This window comes from Corvus moneduloides, chromosome Z (assembly GCF_009650955.1).
Source record: "Corvus moneduloides isolate bCorMon1 chromosome Z, bCorMon1.pri, whole genome shotgun sequence".
In the NCBI taxonomy this organism is placed as follows: Eukaryota; Metazoa; Chordata; class Aves; order Passeriformes; family Corvidae; genus Corvus; species Corvus moneduloides.
Genome location: NC_045511.1, coordinates 58,165,375 through 58,189,422, shown reverse-complemented (window position 1 = coordinate 58,189,422; position 24,048 = coordinate 58,165,375). Strand labels below are relative to the sequence as shown.

General features: G+C 37.8%; 1 protein-coding gene across 5 annotated transcripts in view; it reads left to right on the top strand.

The window, feature by feature from the left end:
• Positions 1-24,048, top strand: part of DENND4C (DENN domain containing 4C) — a 73,576-nt gene that overhangs the window by 34,794 nt on the left and 14,734 nt on the right. For 2 of the 5 annotated variants that reach the window (XM_032095931.1, XM_032095932.1), the window contains exons 11-25: positions 2,332-2,432; positions 5,456-5,674; positions 6,646-6,791; positions 7,908-7,943; positions 8,178-8,308; positions 9,138-9,270; positions 9,732-9,938; positions 10,618-10,746; positions 11,477-11,621; positions 11,954-12,100; positions 14,265-14,393; positions 15,200-15,340; positions 16,634-17,781; positions 19,330-19,510; positions 21,492-21,601. In XM_032095931.1, coding sequence (XP_031951822.1) covers positions 2,332-2,432; positions 5,456-5,674; positions 6,646-6,791; positions 7,908-7,943; positions 8,178-8,308; positions 9,138-9,270; positions 9,732-9,938; positions 10,618-10,746; positions 11,477-11,621; positions 11,954-12,100; positions 14,265-14,393; positions 15,200-15,340; positions 16,634-17,781; positions 19,330-19,510; positions 21,492-21,601 — 3,103 coding nt within the window. The remainder of the gene's footprint in view (positions 1-2,331; positions 2,433-5,455; positions 5,675-6,645; positions 6,792-7,907; positions 7,944-8,177; positions 8,309-9,137; positions 9,271-9,731; positions 9,939-10,617; positions 10,747-11,476; positions 11,622-11,953; positions 12,101-14,264; positions 14,394-15,199; positions 15,341-16,633; positions 17,782-19,329; positions 19,511-21,491; positions 21,602-24,048) is intronic. The other 3 variants (XM_032095933.1, XM_032095935.1, XM_032095934.1) reach the window with 3 other exon arrangements.

Here is a 24,048-nt window from a genome sequence, read left to right as displayed (position 1 = left end):
TTTTACTCACCTGAGTTAGAGTTATTAATTTGATTTGTGGATCAGTGAAATGCTTTCTTGATTTTTACTGTCTCAGAAGGATCCTTCCTCTAGTGACACAAATGTTTCCTTTACATTACTGAAATGTTTTGTTTTGTTAGTAGCATCACAGGAAACAGCAAACAATGGAGCAAATTGTGTTTATTTTTTTATCATGGGGTTTTTTTTTCTCCTTCCCCTAGGTCTCCGTAAAAAACACTTTAAAAAGCATTTGCATCAGTTTATACCGAAGTATTATGCCACCAAGAGAATAATTATAAGTGTTGTGAAAGAAGGTATTGAAGAAGGTCATGAAAGATAACTTATTCATTTGAAGATACTTGCAGGGAAAAATACCTCAGTATTTTTGTTTATAAGTAGAATGGAAGTTGAGGACTGCATTGCAGAAAAATAGAGATAAAACCAGGAGATTTTGCAGGGAGACAAAGAAGTTGAGATGCTTTTAGGACTGTTATAAAGACCAAGTACCAGCATTACTTGGATTGGTTGTTGAACTAAAAATCTCCTAGTGGCTGACCACTTATGAGGCAGGCAGCTGGAAAGGCTTTCCCACCCTTTTTTTTACGGTCTTATAACCCCTTTTCTCTTTCAATAGTGAAGTGATCTCTTCTGATTTTGCTGCCCATTTTGCATTTATCTCATCTATACAACCTGTTTGACTTCCAGAGGAGTTTGGCATCTGTAATATTTGACTTGGGTAAATGTGAGGTATTGGTACCTGCCTTATAAAACGTTTCTAACCTGGAAATGAGTATATCTTTCAATTTTGGAAATGTGTAGGTAAACCCTAAAAAAATCTCCATACAGCACTTTGTGTTGAAGATAATACAGAACTGTGAAAATACTGTGTTATTAGTGAATAAAGATTGTTTAGTTTAATTTTATCCACATTGGTTTCTGCCCCTTTTTATGTCTATGGCAGTGTGGTAATGCTGGATTTGTTTGTTTGTTTGTTTGTTTAGGTGTAAAAGCATTTAACAGCACTGTTGCTGTTTGGAAAGACTGCTGACTAGAAAAATAACTCCTGAAAAATTAGATATTTTCTCATACATCAGTCTGTCTAGTGTCTTTCTAGAGCAAGTATGCTGCTACCTTTCTTAAGCTATTCCAAAAAATACTAAATATTAAATATTTATTCATTCAGCATCTTCCTTATTGCATTTTAAATTTTTTTAAACTCTCTCTGTGATACTTAATGAGCTTTCAATGTTAAGTAGCCTTTTTAGGGCAAAGATTTGAGAGTTTGTGTTATTTTCATAGCAGGATTTCTTTCCTGTCACTTTTGGAATGGCACCACTTACAGGGTTTATAGGCATGCCACTGTTGTGGGGGAAGAATGGGCAAAGGCATCCATAAGCATGGAATTTTTCTTTAACTCCAGAAACTTTGGCTTCCTTCCTAAGATATTTCTGTGTTCATGCCAATAAAGCAAATTATAATGGAACAAATATTTCACAGATGGAAAATGCAAAAACAACTAGTGCCAATATCAGCCTGGATAGTAATAACTGGTTAGGTCTCATGGTGACAAGGTTTATTGTAGTCTCTGTAAGAGCAGCTCTCTCCCACCTTCTGTCTTCCAGAAAGAGGCATAGGAGTTCTCAGGATTTATTCCCTCCCTTTGTTTATATCCAACTGCTTAAAGAAGGTCTAGCATTGTAACTGTTGTTCTCCTTAAAGAAGATGAGCATCCCTTTAGGCAATTTACCCCACTGCTTAATCAACCACGTGATTTTCCAGCTGTAAACTGAATTCCCAGTCTTTCTAGTACCAGTTGGACTGTGATTGAAGAGGGGACCGGGTTGCCATAAACATATAGCAAAGTACCATATAATCAAGTTCCCAGACTGATCTGGCCTTTTTCAGTAACATGTATTCAGAACTGCCTTTCTTTGTATCTGTAGTGGTATGGCAGGTTTATGCTAGAATAGATTTTGCATAATAATCACATACAGAACAGTGTGCTTAAATCATAGTAGCAAGGCTGATAAAAAATCTGAAAGGGAAATAATTTAAAAGTCTAAGTGGAATCTGAAGGCAGATCTTCCTTGCAGACTGGAGAAAACTCTACTCATTACTCAATTTATGCTGTTCTTATTTGAAAAAATGAAATTCTGAGTTATGTCACTCCTATTTTTTTTTTTTAAACAAAAAGGTACAGTGACAAGATTTCTTTTCAAAATAATTTGAAGGTACTGTCTTCTGTAAATGAAGCAAATTAAGGTGGTTGACGTTATTCTTTTTCTATTGTCTGCATTTTATAAGTTCTCTTTTGTCTCTCCTGTGTTTTAGATCAGATGATAAGAAGAGCACCAACTGGAAGCAGTTTCCTAAAAAGCCATGTAAAAGTCTGCTTAGCACCTTAAAGAAACTGCACCCACAGCTGGCAGCAGGTGAAATAAAGAAAATAAAATTAATTTTAATTAGCATCTAAATGTAATTACTTCCTTCTATTGCATGAAGTATGGTTAATTTTTTTAGACTTTTTTTAATGTGACTTCTTAGAATTTAATCTGGTTTTTTAGCCTTTACTCGTGGTCATGTCCAGCTCTCATCCACCAGCACCCCCCCAAGTCCTTCTTTGCAGAGATCTGTTCATCCCCCAGCCTGTGTTGATACTGGGGGTTTCCCCAACTCAGGGTGCAGCACCTTGTAGTTGGTCTTGTTAAATCTCAGATTCCATGGGCCCACTTCTTGAGTTTGTTCAAGTCCCTCTGGATGGCATCCCATTCCTCAGGTGCGTCAACAGCAGCACTCAGCTTGGTGCCATCTTCAAACTTCCTGAGGGTGCACTCAATCCCTTTGTCTGTGTTATTAATGGAGACATTAAATAACACAGGCCCCAATATAGACCCCTGAGGGACACCACTTGTCACTGATGTCCATCGTGACTCTAAACCATTCACCACTATGCTCTGGATGGGACTATCCAACCAATTTCTTATCCCTCTAACAATCCACCCGTCACATCCATCTTTTAGAGAGAAGGACGTTAGGGGGGTCTGTGTCAAAGGCTTTACACAATTCTGGAGATCTGTAGCCTTTCCCTTGTCCACTGATGGAGTCACTCTGTCATAGAAGGCCACTGGGTTGGTCAGGCAGGACTTGCCCTTGGTGAAGCTGTGCTGGTATCTTGAATCACTTCCGTGTCCTCCATGTGCCTTAGCACAGCTTCTAGGAGGATCTGTTCCAGGATCTTCCCAGGCACAGAGGGGAGGCTGACATGTGAGTAGTTCTCAGGGCCCAATTCTAGTGAATATCTCAGATAATGAGATGGATCATGGAGTAGCTAAATTTTGACAAAATATTTTGTCAAAAGAAAAATAAAGACTGACCATCTTCAGCCTAATGTCTTAGACAGATAAGAGCAATGTTCTAACTGACCTAACAGTTTTCAGGTATTGTTTCTGTCTAAATATAGGTAGGTTTTTTCAGGTAAGGTGGTTCAGGCTATGTAAGGTTATGTCATTATGGGGAAGGAAATGATGATCGCCTCATAGATGTACCTAAGATACACAAAATTCATAAATTGCAAAAGCAAAAAATGGTATTAATTAAGAGGTAAGTGTTCTTGCCATTGTTTTCTATGGTTGATTTTTTTGCAAATAGCCTTTACTTCATCTGTTAGAAAATCTCAACTTTTATCAGCAGGGTATGTCATTCATTAGGAACTACTTCCTAATTCTATCTTGAGCACAGCCAGTGGTCTCTCTTAAATAATTTTTCTATTTTGGCAATATTATAATAGCTATGTTGTAATATTTGTTTATATTTATGTAGAGATGTAACTGATATTTTTGTTATAATAATAAGTGTGGAGCTGTCATTTTCAGCAATCCTGCTGCTGTTTTTTTAAGACTGTAAGAGTAAACTCTGAATGTCACTTGTTTCCACCATTTGGTGCAAATAAAATATTAGGATCTATGTTGGAAAAGTAGTTTTAGATGTGTATTCTTCCGAACAGGGAAAACACAGTCTAACAAATGAGTGGTTTAGGTCGCTTAAAGAATCAGTGGCAAAGGTATCAGTAAAAGCAGGTTTCATATTAATATGCAAATGCACGACAAAGTTCAGTAGCTAGGTTCACTCTGTTACTGACTACATGGATGAAGCACAAAAGGAAAATCAGATTAGAATCAAGGTAGAATGATTGTAACAAAGACTGAGGATGCAAAGTAGCAAGAGTATAAATAGTATGGGGAGGCCCTTCTGTAGAGTCAAGAGTTGCAGATGGACTCACTTGTTTTCTAAATTCCTAATGGAGCCTAGGTGCCACTGGATCCAAACTTAGACTAAGGGGCCAAGTCCAAACTAAGCCCCAGGTTTGTCTAAAGGATTTAGCATCACTTAATCATTGATTGATTTAACATTTACAAAGTGATTTAATAGGGTTTACTGTAAGCACCACAGTAACTTCATTACAGATCTGAGATGGAAATATTCAGACTATACTTGCTGTTGGGTGTTTAAATCCATTCACACATGCATGCACACAGACCCAAAAATTGTGTACAAAGGTGTACATACTTGTTAAAAATTCACCTTGAGTTCAGTGAGGTACTCCTGTCAGATGATTTGGCAACACTCAATGGGTGGTAAGTTGAGCCTTGAGGATTGGGTGGTACTGGGGGGTACTAGTACTGACAGCCCAGACCCTGTCAGCAGGTTTCAGCAATAGTCCTCAGAGTATTGCAAACTGGAGGGCTGGTGGGCTCCAAGAGGTCCCACTGAGAAGGAGGTGCTGGTACAGTCACAGCTGCCCCAGAGAGCTCAGAGGGCCTGGCTTAGGACTAATCTTCATAGTGTCACAAGATGATTATCTTCAATCGTCTGTCAGTCTTCATCCTGTAGACTGGAAACTGCTGGAATTTTCCTTAAAAGTCGTTATACTTGTTCTGTTCAAGCTGTGATTTAGGCAAATAGTGTTCCAAGGCCATCCATTAGGCAAGAAATGTTCTTTAGGCAGCAGCAGTTCCTCAGAACAGCCATTGTTTCTGATGAGCTCAAGGGGATCTTAACTGCTCAGGAGCCATTAATCAAGGCCAAGGCCTAAAGGGAATGCCTGTGGAGACTGGAGGTTGTACAGCAGCCCGAAAGGAGCTGGGTTGGGGCAGGGAGTGGAAGAAACCACCACACGTGATGGTTTGTGTTTGTGTTGATTTATTGTTGAAAGACTATATTCAGTTGAGTATGAAGTAACATTAACTGAGCTGATGTCCTTGTTTTATGTCACAGACTGCTGCATGAGTTAGAAAAATATGCTTTTGAGGTAACCTGCCTTTTATATCAGCCAATTCAATTGGAAAATAATCACAAGATTTCTAGTGCTTATCACTTATGCATATGGGCAAGTAGAAAAAAAATTTTGAATGCACTGAATTTTTATTAAAGGATTGTATGTGTTGCTCATTGACAGTTCACAGGAAAACTCAAGAAGGCTCTGCAGTGGAAATGACTCCTATAGAAGCAGACTTTTCCTGGCAGAAGAAGATGATAGAACTTGAAATGGAGATCCAGGAAGCATTTCTCCGTTTCATGGCATCTATTTTGAAGGGTTACAGAACATTCCTCAAGCCAATCACACAGGCACCTTCAAATAAAGCAACTGCTGCCGATTCCTTGTTTGATCATCAAGGTGAGGGTGGTGCAAACAAGCTGCTGACAGCACTGTTACAGCTTTAGAGCTGAAGAGCTGCATGACTTTAAAAGGTCAAAGTTCCCTTTGGTTGTGGAGTTCTTGGCAGTATTTAAAATGGCAATTGTCTAAAGTTCAGCTGTTCAAAGTTGATTGGAACACAGGTATATGCACAGAGAACTGCAGGTTTGCACTAGCTTTGTATTAGAAAAAGCTTTTTTTTAGTAGCATGATGCCCTCTCATCATGGCATATTCTACAAGGGCATCTCTTGGGAACGAAAAAATATTTCTCAATTTGTATGAAGCAAAAATGCTAAAAAGCCCAGTGATGAGGAGTGAAGTAATGGTCTTGATATAAATGGAAACATTGTGGAGAATGGGGCAGAGGTCAGAAAAACAGTAAAGCAATAAACAATAGTGAGCAAATATCACTTCCTTCATCACTGTTAACTATTCAGATCTGTTCATGAGTTGAACACCACATAGAATGTCACAGGGTTTTTTTATGTGGTAGTGTTTTGGGTTTTGTTTCTTTTTGGGGGTTGTTGGTTTTTTTTTTTAATTAGTGGATGAGAGATTTGACAAGAGATTTTTAGTTTTCAATTTTATCAGGCCTGTCACCTTCTTTTAGAATAATATAATTTTTATTTTTTATTTCAGTATTGTTTTAGCTGTTGGATGCTTTTGTACAAAGTCATCTTTTTCTTGCACAATGAATCAACACAGTGAGAAGGGATTACATGGGTGTTATTGATTGCTGAGGATTGTTAGCTATGTTAAAAAAAATAGCTACTAAAAAATGCTATTATTTTAATCTTCCAAATGCAAGTAGATATAAGTAGTTGTTGTTATAGATAAAGCAAATACTTTATGTATTAGCACCTTAAGTAATTTATGTTGACACTTCAAGTGTTCATTTCTTATGGAACTTTTAACTGGTATTTAGTTGTGTGTTCCCTTTTATAACCAGGATTTTTAAAAAGCAGAGACCGTGCCTATACAAAGTTCTACACGCATCTCACCAAAACACAGATATTCAGCCGCTTTATTGAAGAGTGCAGTTTTGTGAGTGACAAGGATACTGGCTTGGCATTTTTTGATGACTGCATAGAAAAGGTGAGAAATGTAGTAGTACTACTAAATAATATTTTTCTGTCTACTTTGTGTTACTTTACTGTCATTTAGTTGAGAAGGTACATAACTTCTGTAATAAGTGTTCAAAGGGATTGGAATTTTGGTGGTTATTGCTGACTCTTTTTCTTTTCTTCATCATCTTGCGTGGTCATAATTTCTGTGTTGTTGGATGAAATTTTAATTAAAGGCCTGTAGGATTTCAATCTATAAGATAATGTGAGAATTACCAGTAGCTGACACTTAGGCAAAATGCTATTTGTGTTTTCTCATTAAATGTTAGTTATCCTCCCTCCAATGAGGAATTACTACCAGTGGGCATCTGTGTTGTTGTTTTTTGCAATTTCAACTTAAAATACGCCTAGTGCTTAAGATGGGGTCAGAACTGGTTTATGTGGATAAGTTCCGCTTTCATTACATGCATGTTATAGGAGAAAGATTGCTGTATCCCATTTTTTTTTTTTTTTTTTTTTTTTTTTTTTTTTATGAAGTCACATCAGTATGGTTCTGATCTAGATAGGTTATGGAGTTTATAGCTTCGTCTTTAAAATTCCAGGTTCACAATATAAAAGCTAGGAGCTAGAGAATTGTATTTATTTTTTAAGGCATATATATGATTCTTTCTGGGCAGAACATTCTAATAATAGCTTCTTATAGACTGAGTCTTTGATTCAGTATTGATTCTAATCAAATTAACATTTGTAAATGGATAAAAGTTCATTTGCCTTTCCTTTTCTCTGCTAAATGTGGGGTATGCATTTAGAGAATACATTGTTAATAATTTGTTATTACTGCAGGTTGTCATATTGGAAATACCTGCAAAATAGTAGTTTCTCTCAACTAAACTAAATGAAAGCACTTTTCCTTTGATAGATTTAGGATTTTGTATTTAGTAGATAATGTGAGCGGATTGAAAGCATGCTGATTACTGAATTCTTTACTGAAGCATTTGAAAAAGAGCTTAATTGCTTCTACAGTAATATGGAAAATTGCTGTTTCTTCTTTAATATTTCAGGAAGTGACACAGCTTTAATAGAATTATTTAGGATTTTAGTTTTGAGTTGAGAAGAAACTCTTAATTTTCTTTTTTTCTTTTCCCAGCTCTTTCCAGATAAAGGAACGGAAAAAGGAGAGAAGGTACTTTGCCCTTGAAAAAGTTTAGGAATATATGATCATGAAATAAAAATGGAAAGCCAAGGCTGTGGACTTGATATTTGAGTAATTAGAACAAGTATAATTTATATAATATATATCCAATCAAATGCAGCATATATTAAATATATTTTTACATATTCTAACATAATTGAAGTTAAAAAGGACACTTTGTTACAAAGCCAAACTCTGTATTTAGTGTACAAACTCTGTTTTCAGGTTGATATAGATTCTGTTGAAGATGTACGCTTGATTGAGCTTGATGAGTCACAAAAAAGTGAACACACAGTGTTCATAATGCCACCAGAACCACCTGCTGATGATGGACAGGACCGAGTGCCAAAATACAGGTACAAGTTAAACAGTCACATAGAGTGAAACTGGAGTGCTTATGGTGTTTAGCAGGGCAGATGTTCCATGTTGGTGCAGAACTTGCCTTAATACAGTGTTCAGAAGAACTCAGAGAAAGATGTGAACTGCCCAGATTCTGGTAAGTTTCTGAAGCTCTGGAAGTCAGTGGTTTGGGTGTGTATGTGTGAGGGAATTTGGATTATGGTATTAATTTTTCAATAAGTTCTTTCCAACTATATGGTAATACTTTTCTGCATGTATTCAGTGTCCTTCTTCCTGTTTGAGCCATTTGTGTGTATTTTGTAGCGAGTGCAGTGCACTTTGTTCCATGTTGGGAATGATGAAGGGTGGGTTATGAATCTACCCAGTACTACTGATCTGCAGACAATGAACCAAAAGAACAAAACATGCACTCCACCTTTCAGATTTCTTGCATTCAGTCTTTTTCAGCCCTGTGCAGGAAGTGTGGAGTTTCAGACACTCTGGGTATGATTTTTTTCTTCCTGTCTCTCTTGGAGGTCATGAGGGTTCTGTTTTTTGCTGTTGTCCTTGTTAATCATCATCTGTGCTCCCCTGACCTTCATGACATGGTTAGCCGTCTGGTTCTTATTTCCATCATCTTTGGAGGTTTAATGTCCAAGGCATCTTCTTGTGGCATCTTTGTGAATAAGGCTAAAAGGGTCTTGCTATCTTCTCTTTTTTTTCTCCTGGTTCTTTATTCTCCTGTTTGTCATTTTTTTCCATGCCAGCTGTCTTTGTATGGCTTTCCTGCTATGAGCAGGTATGTGAAAAGCTTTTATTTTCTGTTTTTTTAAATCATCTATATAGCTATAAGAACTTCCCGCGACTAGATTTCAAGCTCTTTGACAGGCCACAGGAGCTCAAGCTCTCCTTCAGCAGACACCCAGCTGGAAGCAGCATTTCAAATAGTCCAGCACTCATGGCAAAGAGGACAAAGCAGGTCAGATGAGTCTCACTGAGTAATCACTGTGTGATCACTGAAAGAAACAAACTTTCTTGATAGAGCTGCCACTTCCTGTTTATACTATAAGTTAATGTTGTTAAAGGTTTAGTCTGTGTAATTATTGAGAATGAACACTTACAAGTAAAAGAAACAGAAGAGATTAAAAAATTAGCATCTGAGATTACAGTTTATTGTCAAATGCATCTTTAAGCTTTAGACTGTAACAAAAAATTAAATTAGAATTAATGCTTTAGTGCAGGGAAAAAGCTTGATCCTGATGCTAGTTTTTGCTTGCAGAGAGTCTTAATAAGAGAGCGGTAAAAAGGGATCTTCGGTTGAATGTGTGTCTATTATTATTATTAAATTCTTACTCTTAAGAAGCCAGTATCTGAGTTAGATTTCTAGATTCAAGATGTTGTATCTTTTGTCTGCTTTTATTTTTTGTTTCACCCTTACAGGAGATAAAAACAGCCCATAAATTAGCCAAGAAGTATTATGTCAGCCCTTCCCAGTGGGCTAAGTGTCTCTTCAGTCATAGTTACAGCCTATGGTTTATTTGTCTACCAGCCTATGTCAGAGTTGCACATCCCAAGGTCAAAGCACTGCAACAGGCATATGATGTTCTGATTAAAATGAGGAAAACGGATGTAGAACCACTAGATGAGGCAAGTGCAAATCAAAAAAAGTTACCATGAATGTGAGATAGAAGACAAGGTGCAAGTACAGTGTGTTTCGCTGACACCACCAGGTTAAGTGTACTTATGGTTTGACCTGTGTTAAAGCCACCTTAAAATCATCTCAAGTCTGCTTAACTACGGCAACTGGAAATTAATTTCCTTTTTCATCCCCAGCATAGTGTCTGCTGGGTCAAGTACTCCAACTCAGTGTTGCTAGTCATCTCACAGATGCCTTCCAGAAGGAAGTTCTTGAATATCCCTGGTTTTTAAATACACTTTAAATTAATGCCTTGCAGCCTTACTGCACTAAAGGGCTAATGGGTTTGTGTGCAGCATACTATTCTTTCAGTAGTATCCACAGGCACATAACAGCAAATTATGCTGCTTTTCACATGGGGGCCTTACCTCCTTTATTTCTCAAATAGAGGAGCTGAATGGAAAAAGAAAATCGGCATGCTCAACAATGTGACTGCTGATGTTATTTCAGGTTTTGTGATTTCCTGTTTAATTTTTGCTCCCTCTTCTGGCTGTGGCACGTTATGGACTAAGTAGTTGCTCTCATGCGGCTTTCCCTTTTACATGTGTACAAGTTGGAAATCAGAAAAGAGCTTAAGATGTTTCAAAATTCTTGTCCTTGGTCCATTTATGTGTTTCTGTATCTTGTCAGGTCTGTTACAGAGTAGTAATGCAGCTCTGTGGACTGTGGGGTCAGCCTGTTCAGGCTGTGAGAGTCCTTTTTGAAATGAAAAATGCTGGAATACAGCCAAATGCCATAACCTATGGTTATTACAATAAGGTAAGGGACCAGTGTGTTTTGCAGTTGTCACTCCCAATGTCCGGTAGCATGTTTTTAAAGTTGTTTCTTGCAGCTCTTCACTTGGATTTGCTGATTCTCTTGGTCAAGCAATCCTTTTGGACATGCTTACAGAATGGCTGAATCTACAGTATATGGTTTTACACTGTTAAATTTACATTCCCATGCTGTTTGGCTAACCAAAAATTCTATTGAAATATAGATTTGAACTGTTTGCCTTTGCAAATTTTGGAACCATCTAGGGCTTCCATGTCAAATAAATCTATTCTAAGGTGTATTATTTAAGACAGCAAGATCCAAGATGGATGAAGGCTGGAATTAGGCTAGTTGAAGTAGCCTCTCTCTCTTTTCCTTGCTTCCAAGTTTCTGGAATATCCTGATGAAACTTCATGGTAAACAATATAAAGGAAAAAGAAAAGAGGTGCTACTATGGTCTTCTGTTGCAATCAAAATATATAAATAAGAACAAAATCCACCTTGTTTAGTTAAAGAAATCTTGATCCATTGTTTGCTTTTACTCAGCTGTTGTGTACTGACCTGTGGAATAAAAGGGAAGGGCTCATAAAATTTCAAGTATTTGTCCTACTTCACATGGTTGACAGTAAATGCTTTTTTTTTTGATGAGGGGAAAAAAGAAGCTTCTTGCCCTACTGTGTTTTTTAATGTAACTTCCTTACTGTTTTTGTTATTGTAAAAATGTCTCTTTCTGCAGGCTGTTTTAGAGTCTTCTTGGCCTAGTAGTAACCGCAGTGGCATATTCCTGTGGACAAAGGTACGAAATGTAGTTCGTGGCACAGCGCAGTTTAGGCAGTGCTTAAAGAAATCAACGCAGAGCCTACGAATGCCTGTGATATCAGGTAATAAGTTAGTTGAAATTGATTTATTTCTGGTCAACAGGAGCATGACATGCTTTCTGAGGGATTGCAGCTAACATTGTGGCTTTTGAAAGTGGAAAATCTGTCCTTAAATGTATAAAAATTGGTATTTGCTAACTTGATGCTTGTAACAGGATTAGAATGTCTTTTGCATACTGAAGAATTAAGTGTCTGATTTCTGTTGCCAGAATTTCATACTCCTATTTTATACGTGCCAGCAGAAGTATTTACTATTGTCTGAAGAGGTTAGATTTGTTAAAAAACCTGAACAATTAAGTCCTCTCTTACTAACCAGCTCTCATTCATGTCTTTAGCTCTGCGGAGTCCCACGGGTGGAAGTGATGGGGACATGGTGAGCCATGGTAGCGTGGATAGTTCTAATGATGCTAACAGTGGGGAGCACACCCTCTTCGTCAGTGACTTAGTCAGGCTTGATTCCGTTGATAATCTCTCTAGCACAGGTACTAGATTCTGCTGGGTTTACTACTAACAGTTCCCCATAAGGCTAAATTTTCTAGTGTCCTGTTGGTTTCCCCACCACAACTACTGCTTTCCCTTCTTGAGGCTGTAGAGAAGTGTGGAGTTAACTTGTGTAGAAAAAAAGTACACTATTGTTGAACATTCTTCCTTTACTGCACATCATGCTTTAGTTTAGAATGGACCATAGTAGAAATACTCTTACATTAAAAGAAATGTTTTGCTGTGGTCTCATGTACCCTGCTTTTTGTGTTAACCTTCAGAAAAGGTTTGAAGCCTCTGACATATGAGGCTGTTTAATTTTTGCATGTTGTCATTTATTCATAGAAGTAATAGTCTGTGTCAGTAAAATCTTCCCATAAAAGGAAAGGAGTGATAGTTGGTGAGGTGATTAGAAGGTAACACTTAAAAGATGTTTCTCCTTGATGATATCCCAGAAAGGTCTAATTAGTATGTTATGTTAGGTTATAGTAAACCATGCTTTTAAAGGCCATGTTCAAGTGTCTTAATAGTAGTTGCTAAACTTTGAAATAAATACAGACATTATCAGAACCTTGTCACACAGTTTTAGGAGACTGTGGAAATGGAAAGGCAAGTGATAAGCTGGAGAAAAACTCCACGTTAAACATAGTGTGCACTCTTTGAGACAAACTGAAGTAAAAAGAGTGCACAGGAAGTTAATAATTTGAGATAGCAAGACAAAATGCATGGTTCTTTGTATCTGCTTTAGTACTGATCACATCCTACCTGTGCAGTCTCAACTAAACTTCCTTTCTGTGTGTATTTCAAAACTTAATGTACAAAATTATTCTAGCACACTCTTCATGTTTTTAATATCTTGAATCCTTCTATAAAGAGAACTTTGAGTCTGATTCCTGTGCTTCATCTGATATGTCTGCCTAGATTACTGAACTTCCCTTCTCTCTGCTCTTTGTTGTTCTGCTTTTTGCTCTTTGCTGTCTCTTGGGTGCCGCATTTATCCTTGGCTATCACGGTGTGGGGTGCAGACTTATGGTGTGAAGCCTTGGATGCACGTGTGCATTATTTCTACCCTTGAATGTTACTCCTGCAGGTAATTCACCCATTTATTGATAGGGTATTTTCACTTCTGCTCAAGGCAGGGATTACTAACATTATTGAAACTATGATAGAGAGAAAATAAGCACCAAAGAACGTCAGAACTTGATTTTCTATATAAAAAGTTTTCAATACAGCAGCCAAATGTGTTAATTGATGGCCACTCAAATTTTTGATTCTTTTTTACATATTTGTTATTGGTTGGTAAAATAAATAGCACTGATATGTACGGTAGATGAATTATGTCTGTCACCCAAGTTTCCTAACACCTTTCACGCTCAGTGATTTACACTTTGATCTTTTTTGGTACAGTAATGTGTGCTAAAAGGAACTCTGAAGTATATAAACAATTCTGTTTATCATGTTGCTGAGAAATATGTCCGTATAGTATTTTTGTCTTTTTGCACATGCAACAGCACTTCAGATAAAAATAACAGAGAAAAGAGACTTTCTGGATTGTTTCATATGACAAACTTTTTGGATTACTGTAAACTTTTTTTTTAGCGAGTTACATCTGGCAAGTTTAACTGGTATAGCAGAGAAACAAACGTTTAAAAAATGTTTACAGTTTTACTTTTTCTTCTATTACAGTTTTTACTTTGGCATACAGCACAAAGATACAGCACAGTTTATAGTACAGGGTTTTTTTTTTAGGGCTGAATTCACTGTTAGAAGTTTGCTCAGTTATGGCTGTGCTTGTCTAAATTTCTTTTGTTAATGCATTTGAGAATTTAGCTTACCCAGCAGTTAAATATTTCATGCTAATGTGATAGGAAAGGAATGAAAGCAGATACAGTGCATTAAAAATAGTCACCAGAGTGTTTCTAGGGGAATAACTGGTATTTAATATAATTAGAAAAGTAAATTTGGATTGGAATAGCCTGATTATCTCTGGTGTTATCATCACTGAGTAGATCTTTCCACCAATTAGACATTTTTGAGATCTTACTATGAACTTTTCTGGAGAAACAGCATGTGAAACAAATAAATTTCAGATCCTTTTTTTTCTTATTGAAACACAAATTTAGGAAGGAGAAACGAACTTGAAGCATGTATTTGTATTTCTTCAAGCAGATTGTCAGTCAGACCAGGGTTACAGATCCAAGGATGAACTTTTGAGAGATGGTGTGGATAGTCTTCCTCCAACTGAAACACAAGTAGAGAAAGATCTTTCTTCTAACACTGAAGACTTAATAGGAGGTTAAGTATGCATGTTTACATTGGTGAAGGCTTTTGGTAATAAATGTGTTTCATGCATTAGACTACCACAAATGCCCAATGTATTGAATTAATAATGTTGCCAGGCTCAGAATACAACAGATTTCATATAGTTATACTGCTTCTGTGCCCTAAATTATAGCAGTGGAATGCATATAGGTAGAAATAGCCTTTTATTACATTAACTTAATATAGAAGGAAAAACTGGACATATGCTGGAGTACACAGTAATTTACATTCCATTTCTCTCATTTGTCTGTTTGAAATCTTGACAATTCTTTTAGCTGTACTTGTTGACCTAATAAAAGGCACTACTTTTTGTTACCAACTCTTCCCAACTATAGACAGCCTTATGGTCATCTCCTGTCTTTGTTCAGATTTTGCCCTTAGTTTTTCTGTATTTTGTTGTTTTCATTACTGAATTTGTTTCATATCTGGGTTATGAGATCTTTTGTGTGAGTTAGGGCTTCTAAAGCTCTCATTAAACAAACTGCCCTGCATGAAAATCTGTGAACTACTGTTCCTACTCTGCTTTGGTTAGTTGAAAAAAATACTGTGGGGAGAAATTGGCAAATGCTATAACCCTGTGAACAGCTAAGCACTCTCTGCATAATGCTGGCAACTGTAACCTCTCTGGGTATTACTTCCAGGAAATGCTCAGTACCTAGTAGGACTGATCCTTTAGTTTGTTATTATGTAAGGGGACAGTTGGAGTTTGTATTTTACATATCAGTGCAAATGAAATTACTAAGGTAAATTTACTAATGTTCACATTCTCTTTCTTGCAGAGGTTTCTACAGAAAAATCTTACGAAAAGCAACAGCTGAATTCAGAAACTCCAAGTCCAGCTGATCCACCTGCTTGGGGTAACAGTATTGTGAAAGTTCCATCTGGCATTTTTGATAGCAGTGGAAGGAAGAGCAGTGGTGGTGAGTCACTGGGTGAAACAGAGCTTGCTGAAGTCCTGATCTTGTGCTGTAGTGTTTTGCCATCTGTTTCATGTTATGAAAAGAAACAAATCTTCTGTTCAAGGTGCAGATGTCTCTCACAATGTTTGCTTTCCACCATTATCCTGTGCAGATGGCATAGAAGGAACTTCTGGATTCTAAGGTTGAAAATCACTGTTCCGTAGATTGAACTCAAGATTTTCCTTGCCCTGCACTCAGAGTGTTTCAGTAATATACTAGAAAACATAGAGAAATAGTGTCTCCACTCGATTTTGTCATCTAAGTCTTGCTCATCTTGGATAAGTCTCTATTCCTGCAGCTTACATTGCCAATCTATAATGCAGGAATAATGTGTGTTGTCTGTGTGCTGTACAAAATTTATTTACTTATCTCAAGATTTATGATGAGGAAGATTTATGGATATATAAAAGCCAGATCTTGGGATGAATTTTTTTTCTGCCTTTGTGTCTGTCCTTTACTAAGACAAAGTAGCCCAGCTTCAGTATACCTTGATAGCAAAGAATTGAGTCTCAGGTAAGAAGTTGCCTGGAACATTTTTGACAATTATGAGAACTGATGGCTAGCCAAGAAGCAGCATTGATGTGAGATTCAAACATTCTCCAGCAGGCGGATATGGTACAACAGGTCTTCTCTTGAGGTCTGAATATAGTAGAATTTCCGTAGTTACAGAGATTTTTACCTAGCTAACACAGCTATCCAGGCAGTACATATTTCCAATTACCGTGAGGAAATAGGAATATTTATAAGATTAGTTTATATCTTCCGCACGCTACACTTAATTAGCATTTTCTAAATATACGGCTGTGTCATAAGTGAAATAATGCATCTGTATTGGGCAGACACATGTGGTAGTTTTTTTCAGAACCAGAATGAACTATGGAGTTTGATGTTTAAATCTGTGAATATAGCTCTTGGGGAAAAAAAAGCCCAAAACCAACCAGAGCAATTTTTACTTAGAATTGTAGTTCCCTTTAGTTCATGGATGTAATACCTACTCTCTGGGTGTTGGCACAGGGAAAGGAGGTAGGAGCCATACACAGCTTTGACTCCAAAGAGTAGGTGGCTTTTGATCTGCAGGATGCCTTTGCATCCAGTGAAATAATGTGTTAATGCTGGTGTAACTTCTTAATGGGTATCTTGGGACTGCGGTACTCTCCTCTATGTAAGGAGATTAAGGAGATTTCACATGATTTCAGGAAATAAACATTTTTGGTGGCTGTGGATACCATATTATTAATGCATTTTCTCTTTTAGAAACAGTTTCTAGCCCACTGTTCATAACTCAGGATTTGGTCGAAGATGTAGTCTTTGGTAATGTTTCTCCTAAGAAAACAAGTGAAAAAAGACAGAAGAGGCAAAAACTGTTTTCAGAGAGAAGCTGCAGTTTCAGCAGTGAAAGCAGAGCTGGAATGCTGCTGAAAAAAGGCAGCTTGGACTTGCATTCTAAAGAAATAGCAATAATGATGGGAGAAGATGCCAAGATCCTAACAGCAGCTTTATCTGGAGCCAAAACTTCACCCTGTCATATGAATAAATCCCACAGCTTTGAAAATATCCCTGACCAGCAGGTTTCTGACATCAGTGGCACTTGGAGTTGTGTGACTGAGAGTGATTGGGACCTAGAGCATAGGTCTTTACCAGTGCTGGAAGAACCTGGGGAAGGGCAGGAGCATCTTGAGAATGGAAGAGATGGAAACATGACCACAGTGGCAGACATGAATCATGAACAGTCAGCTGAGTCTGAAAACCTGAAACCAGAAGCCAAAGATGCAACTGCTAAAAGAAATAGCTTTTATGGAGTGGTTAAGCCTATCGAAAGGGAAGATGTTGAAGTAGGCTTGGACCCTTTGTCTTTGCTAGCTACTGACAGCACGCAACCAGGTTATCCAGAACCAGGGGAAAAGTTGGTGTCACCAGTTGCAGCACGAAATTTGGCAGATGAAATAGAGAGCTATATGAATTTGAAGAACCCATTGGGTAGTAAGTTTCCCAGCATGGAACTGCACAAGCTGGATAAGGAATCAGAAGCTTCTGGTATACTTGGTCACTCCCAAGAAAGGAGATCAAGCCTGCCTTTGGATCCCATCCTGCCATCCCCCAAGTGTTACGAAAATCGAAGAAGTCCTTCTGTCTCCAGATCCAAAACATTCACTGGACGATCAAAGCAACAATCCCATCCACAAGTTCAAAAGGAGCGGTCTTCATCTTTGACAGGACTGGGTCGTTCTTCTCCACATGGCTCATTGGGAACTGTTGTAACAACTTTATCCAATCTGAAGTTGGACAATATATTGTCTGGACCAAAAATTGATGTTTTCAAATCAGGCATGAAGCAGGCTGCCAACGTGGCCAGTAAGATGTGGGGAGTTGTAACATCGGCTTATAGTTACTCAGATGATGAGGTAAGTGTTTTTCAATATGAAAAGTTTGGGGACAGAAAGTTGGAGGGGTAACTTCTAGGTCCAGAACGTTGCTTCTCTAGGTGGTGTTTTTTATTAAATATTGACTTTTATTAGCTAATAAAAATTACACTTTATCTATGGGTTTTATCCTTACTATTAAAAAAAACCGCTTTTCAAATAAAGCAAATTAGATGGTCTTGATGCACTAAGTTTTAGCTTTTTGTTCTCAACATTGCCCCCATTTATTTATTTATCTTTTTATTTATATGTAAAGAAACTGAACCAAGAAAGCCTAGTAAGTACCAATTTATGTCACCTTAAGTGATGCCATACTTTCTTGTCTTACTACGGAAAACTGGGCTGTGAAAATAAATTACAAACCCAGGAGGTCAGGTTGGTGAGGATTAAAGTTGAAAGTAATAAGGTGCAGCCTGAGCTCTAGTAAATTTACTTGTCAGGAATTTGGAAACTAAATGTTATGGTTCTTCTGTAACTAGCAGTGTCTTTTTCAGAGTAAAACATTTCAGACTACAATGACAAGAATGAAAGAGCATATAGAGAGATGAATATTGTAACTTCCTCTTTTCTATATGTCTTGTTGTTGTGCCTTCAAACACAGTTTTCGCAGTTAGAAATGCTTCTGCTTGACCCAGTTAATCTGTCAATCTGGTGTTTGGTTTTAAGGATCTTTTGTCTCTCCTCTTTAGGCTGTTAAGATAGCTTCTTGTTGCTTTTCTCAAATTCTCCTTTCATTGCCCAGCCTTCATAAAAGGTGGAAAAGGGGAAGATAGCTCTGACTTCATTTTTATGTGAAACAAATTTAACTGATGTTATTAATAGGGTCTCTAATACTAAATAAATAAATAAAAATAATAATTTTTTTTTTTACCAGGTGTTACCTGTGACAATGAAATTTCACTGCCTTGTTTTCTTTCCTGAGTTTTTTTCCTATGATCTATGTTTCTTCTGTGTGTTTCTATTAGGCTGATCTGTTGCATAGAATATTGTTTAATGGCATATAATTCCAAGGATGTGACTTATTTTACTTTTCTTCAAGCATCCTTTCATTCTCTCCTATTTTATTTATTTAACTTACCTTTTTTAAGTATTGTAATGATTGTACTTTGTCGCATCTTGTGTTTTGGTGACTGAGTTATTCTGCATCATTTCAGCTGGTATGTTTCCTTCCTGTCTCCAATTCTGAGAATAGGACTTTAACTTGACCCTTTTTTGTGGTAGTTACTTCATTTTGTGTAATGTCTGACGAATCACAGTTCTGCATGATTTTTCATGTTTCTCTTGTAATGAAGAAATTTATATCCCTGTTGTTTTGTCACTCAGTTTGTCAATTTTTCAATATCCTCCTGCTTTGTCCAGTATCTGCACTTTTTGAGGTTACATAGATTTGTCTTATATCTAATAATTTTTTTACATCAGGACTTATCTTAATCTGGTAGTTTAATTATTTATTCTTTAGGATAAAGATGGAAGCCAAATAATGGATGTGGAAGTACTCAAAAATGCTACTTTTTTTTTCTTGCATTAAAGGAAGAAAGCCATCGACCAGACTGTAACTTCCCTGTTGGTTTTGAAGATAATATTTTAGGAGATAATCTGTTGTCAAGAACTGGAGTCTCAGGCCTGCTTACAAATGAGCTTGCACAAAGCACTACTAGTCTTGGCAGTAGCAGCAGCGGTGGAGATGTAGGAAGACTGCATTACAGTGCAGGTGAGATTATTTGGTTTTGTTTTCCCCTGTGTCTTGGGGTGACTTTATGATGTGTATCCCATATCGCTGCCCTGTGCCCAGAAATTAATTCCTGTGCCTTTCTATGCCTTTAAACTGAGCCTGAGGGGGGGAAGGAAAAACTGAGCAAAACGTTTTCAAAGCAGTTTGCAGCTTATTCAAGGTCACACAGAGGTAGTTTTTTTTTTTTTCCCAGCTGTGGCAGGGGAGCATGGAAGCACCCGGCTTGCTGCTTTCCAGTTCAGTTTCTTTTTCTCCAGAGAGAGACTGAGAGTTGAATTTTTTTTTCTTCCCTGGAATTTCGGATTTTCTCCCTTTTCTGCTGGACTGCTTCAATATTAGAACACATCAGGAGGACTTTCCACCGAGTGCGGAGGGCCTTATTATAATACAACTGGATTACAATACAACAAACAGGGAGAACTGTTGTTTGTGAAATCACTCAAAACAGTGGAAGCTATGATAATGTGAAATTATTTCAAGCCCTTAAGAGAATTACAAGCAAATTTTTACTTCCATTTTATACTCTTCTCTTGCAGTATCAAGTAGCTAATGCTTCTCTCTTCATTGAATGTATAAATATGCAGGAGTTTAACCACAAAAATACTTTCTGTGTATGTGATAGGAAGATTACTAACTAGTTATAGCAAGGAACACCTGCTCATTCATGTAAAGTCATAAGACCCTGAAAGTATTAATAGTGAAATATTAATACAGAAAAGCTGAGCAGTTTGAGAACTGCAGATAGGTGCATAACTAACAGAGACAGATCATTTGAGGGAGGAAAGAAGCAAACCAACCAAAACCAAACCAACAGAACAACCCCGTAGTTCCATGTGCACGAAAAACCTAAAGCAATACACACTAAAAGTTCTTCATCTTTACCATGGAATAGGAGGCGTAGGATACATACTTGGATGTACATGGTAAATAATTGATGACTGTAAGCCTATAGCAAATTGTCCATCCCTCCCCTGCCAGATGTAAAACTGGATTAAATAAATCTAATAATTTTCAGTTCAGATTTGGTTCTTATTTTGAGAAAAAATATGTGGTTTTGAGCCACCTGTGGGTTTGGTTTAGGTCTCTATGTAATGCAGTACTTCAGTGATGCAGATATTGTAAAGCCATCTGCATCAAGAGAGGAGGAACTGTCTTGCATACTGGAGACAAGATGGCTCTGTCTCCCAAAATCTTGGCATGATATCTTAGATATCTTCTAGTTTCAGTTAGTTAGGAGGGTTATAAGAACTAACTGTAAAGAGGGGCAGCCAACAAGGCATGTAAAATTTGTTCACAAACATAATCTTGAACTGAAAAAACAGAGGAGCCTTCTTTATGATGAGGGGATACTGGTGGTGATTTTTTGAATAGAAAAATTTGGGCATGTAAAAAATAATTTTGAAAATTTTTCCTTCTAAGTGTGATTCCAACCATTTTCTTCTGGTGAATATATTCCAACTTCTTTTCCCCTTTTCCTGGATGAGGCTCATAACCATAAAACCTAGCATTACCGAAGAAAGAATCTTTGGTTTAGTGCAGCGTTAATCAGGGAAAACCTAAGCGCAGTAATGGCATTTTTGATATCGTACGCCTCACCTGGTGCTGTCCTTATGTTTGCTATTTATATATGGGTGTATTATTCAAGAAGTCATGACTAACCTTTTAGAGTTGGTCAATATACATTGAGCAATCTTACTGCTCTTTGCCAGTCTATTTTTTTTGTGTTTTTCTTTTACTAATCTGTGATACATTGTATTAGAAAAATAACCTTGAAATGTTAATCACAAATGTTATATTTATCTATATTGTAATTATAATGTCAATGAGTTACAGATACATGTATCTTTGGAGATCTTTTGGTACAATTTTCTTGCCTTGGTTGAACAGCAGTTGTTTTCTTTGGGGATGGATTAATCATTCTTTGGTTGAATACAAAACTCAAATGACTCTTTTTGTGCAGGTGAAGTTTCGTTCCCAAAAAGTATGAAAGTTCTAGATTCTGAGAAATCAGAGCACAGCTCTTCGCATAATACTAGTTTATCCAGCATTTTCCAGAACTATGCAATGGAGGTAAGATAATAAACTCATAAATTAAAGCTATAATTAGTCAATATTACTGTATGCATTATTACCTGTTTAGTTGCATTGTGGCAGGTTTCTTCAAAACAATTTTTTCCTTGTTTCTACTGCAGAGATGCTTAATACTTGTAGGTTAGAGTGCAACGGCAGCTTTAAAAAAGAAGAGCGTCTTAAATACTTTTATGCATCCCTCATATATAGAGAGAAAAAAATGTTGAGGGAAGGGTCAAGACTTGAAGTGAAAGAGAAGTTAGAGATGAAACAGGAGCTTTTGTGAGGTTTTAGATTTTTTTTCCTTATGAAAATTGTGTTGTTACTAAATAATTCTTTATCATTGTTAAATAATGATGATGATAGTGATGAGTTGACCACAGCCAGCAGCAAAGCCCTCTCACAGGTATTTGCTTACTCCCCTCTCAATGGGAGAGAGAATTGAAAGCGCAGAAGAAAAAAGCTTGAGGGTTGAGATAAAGACAATTTAATGACTGAGCTGGGGGAAAAGAAATAGAAAAGACAGAGACACAACAACAACAAAAAAATAGTAATGGAGAGATCAGTCAGCACCCTGACTCCTCAAGGAAGAGTTGCCTTGGAAAAAACACAGAGTTTTGTCTCTGAGCATGATGTTTCCTGTATCATTTTGGTCACACAGTATCACTTTGGTCAGCTGCAGTCAGCTGTCCTGGCTGTGTCCTCTCACAGCCTCCTGGCTGGGTTGGACACATAATGAAAAAAAATCCATGATGGTGTATAAAGCCCTGTGCAGCAATAACTAAAACATTGGAGTATTATCAGTTAACATGAAGCTGGTTACCAGTCTGAAACACAGGACTATAAAGAATACTAACGAGAAAATTAACTCTATCCCAGCCAAAACTAGTGAAATAATGTTTTAGTATGCTTCTCAGTTTCAGTTAGTACCTGTAGATGCTTTCAAATTTCAGATATGTAGGCAATGGTCACTGTGTTTGCCTTGGTTGCTTTTCTTTCAGCTGCAGTGTTACCTTGCTAGGTCCTATGTCGTTTTCATTTATGTTTGATGTTCTGGACATCTAGGCTTGTCAAGCTTCTGCACTGCATTATATAAAGGGCATAGCATAATAAAATAAAAATGTTATTGGGCAAATATCTAAATTATATTAGCTCTCAAATTTATTAGAAGCTGTATTTGATGCTGTTTTTTCGGATTTTTCTCCCACGTGAGTGAAACAATGAAGTAAGAGGCACAAGGTGTATAGTCCTTTCTTCAGATAGTAGAGGATTAATTTTACCATCTTTTCTCCAGTTCCCTATCTAGCTTAGTGGTAAGACTTCTGTTAGGTAAAACCACAAATTTCTGGTTTTCCACTTATATTGGATTTGCATGGCAAAGATTTGGTAGCAGAGGGGTTACAGGGGTGGCTTCTCTGAGAAGCTGCCAGAACTATCCCCCATGTCCAGCAGAGCCAATGCCGGCCGCTTCCAGGATGGACCCACCACTGGCCAAGGCCAGTCAGTGACAGTGGCAGCAATCCTGGGATAGTGTATTTGAGAAGGGAAAAAGAATGCTGTGCAACAGCAGCTGCAGGAGAGGAGTGGGAACACGTGACAGAAACACCTCTGCAGATACCCAGGTCAGTGCAGAAGGAGGGACAGGAGGTTCTCCAGGTACTACAGCAGGGATTCCCCTGCAGCCTGTGATGAAGGCCATGGTGAAGCAGCTGTGCGCCAGCAGCCATCTACACCATGCTAGAGCAGGTGGATGCCCAAAGGAGGCTAACCTGGTAGACGGGAGCCAGTGCTCCTGGCAAGACCTATGACTCGGTGGGGAGAGGAGCCCAGGCTGGTTTGCTGGCAGGACTGGTGACCCTGCAGGAGACGCATGCTAGAGCAGCTAGTGAAGAACTGAAGCCTGTGAGAAGGGCTTGGAGAAGTTAGTACAGGACTGTCTCCTGTGGGAGGGACCCCACACTGAAGCAGGGGAAGAGTGTGAGGAGGAAGAAGTGTCAGAAAAACATGGGATGAGTTGACCACAATCCCCATTTCCTATTCCCATGTGCCATTTCAGGGAAGGAGGTGGAGAAGTCAGAAATTAAGGTCAAGCCTGGGAAAAAGGGAGGTGTAGGGGGAAGGTGTTTTAAAATTTGGGGTTAATTCTCGTTACCCTACTTGAGCTTTTAATTGGCAGTAAATTAAATTAATTTCCCCTAGTCGAGTCTGTTTTGCCTGTGGCAGTGATTGCTGAGTGATCTCCTTGTCCCAAATGTGTGTGACTCACAAGCCTTTTGTCACATATTTCTTCCCCTATTTGCTTAAAGAGGGAGATTGACAGAGTGGCTTTTGTGAGCACCTGGCATCCAGCCAGAGTCTACACACCACACTATTATAAAGGTTTCTTTTGTGTTTGATTGGTTTTGTGGGATTTTTTTTCCTTTTTGGATAAGTAGACATGCATTTAC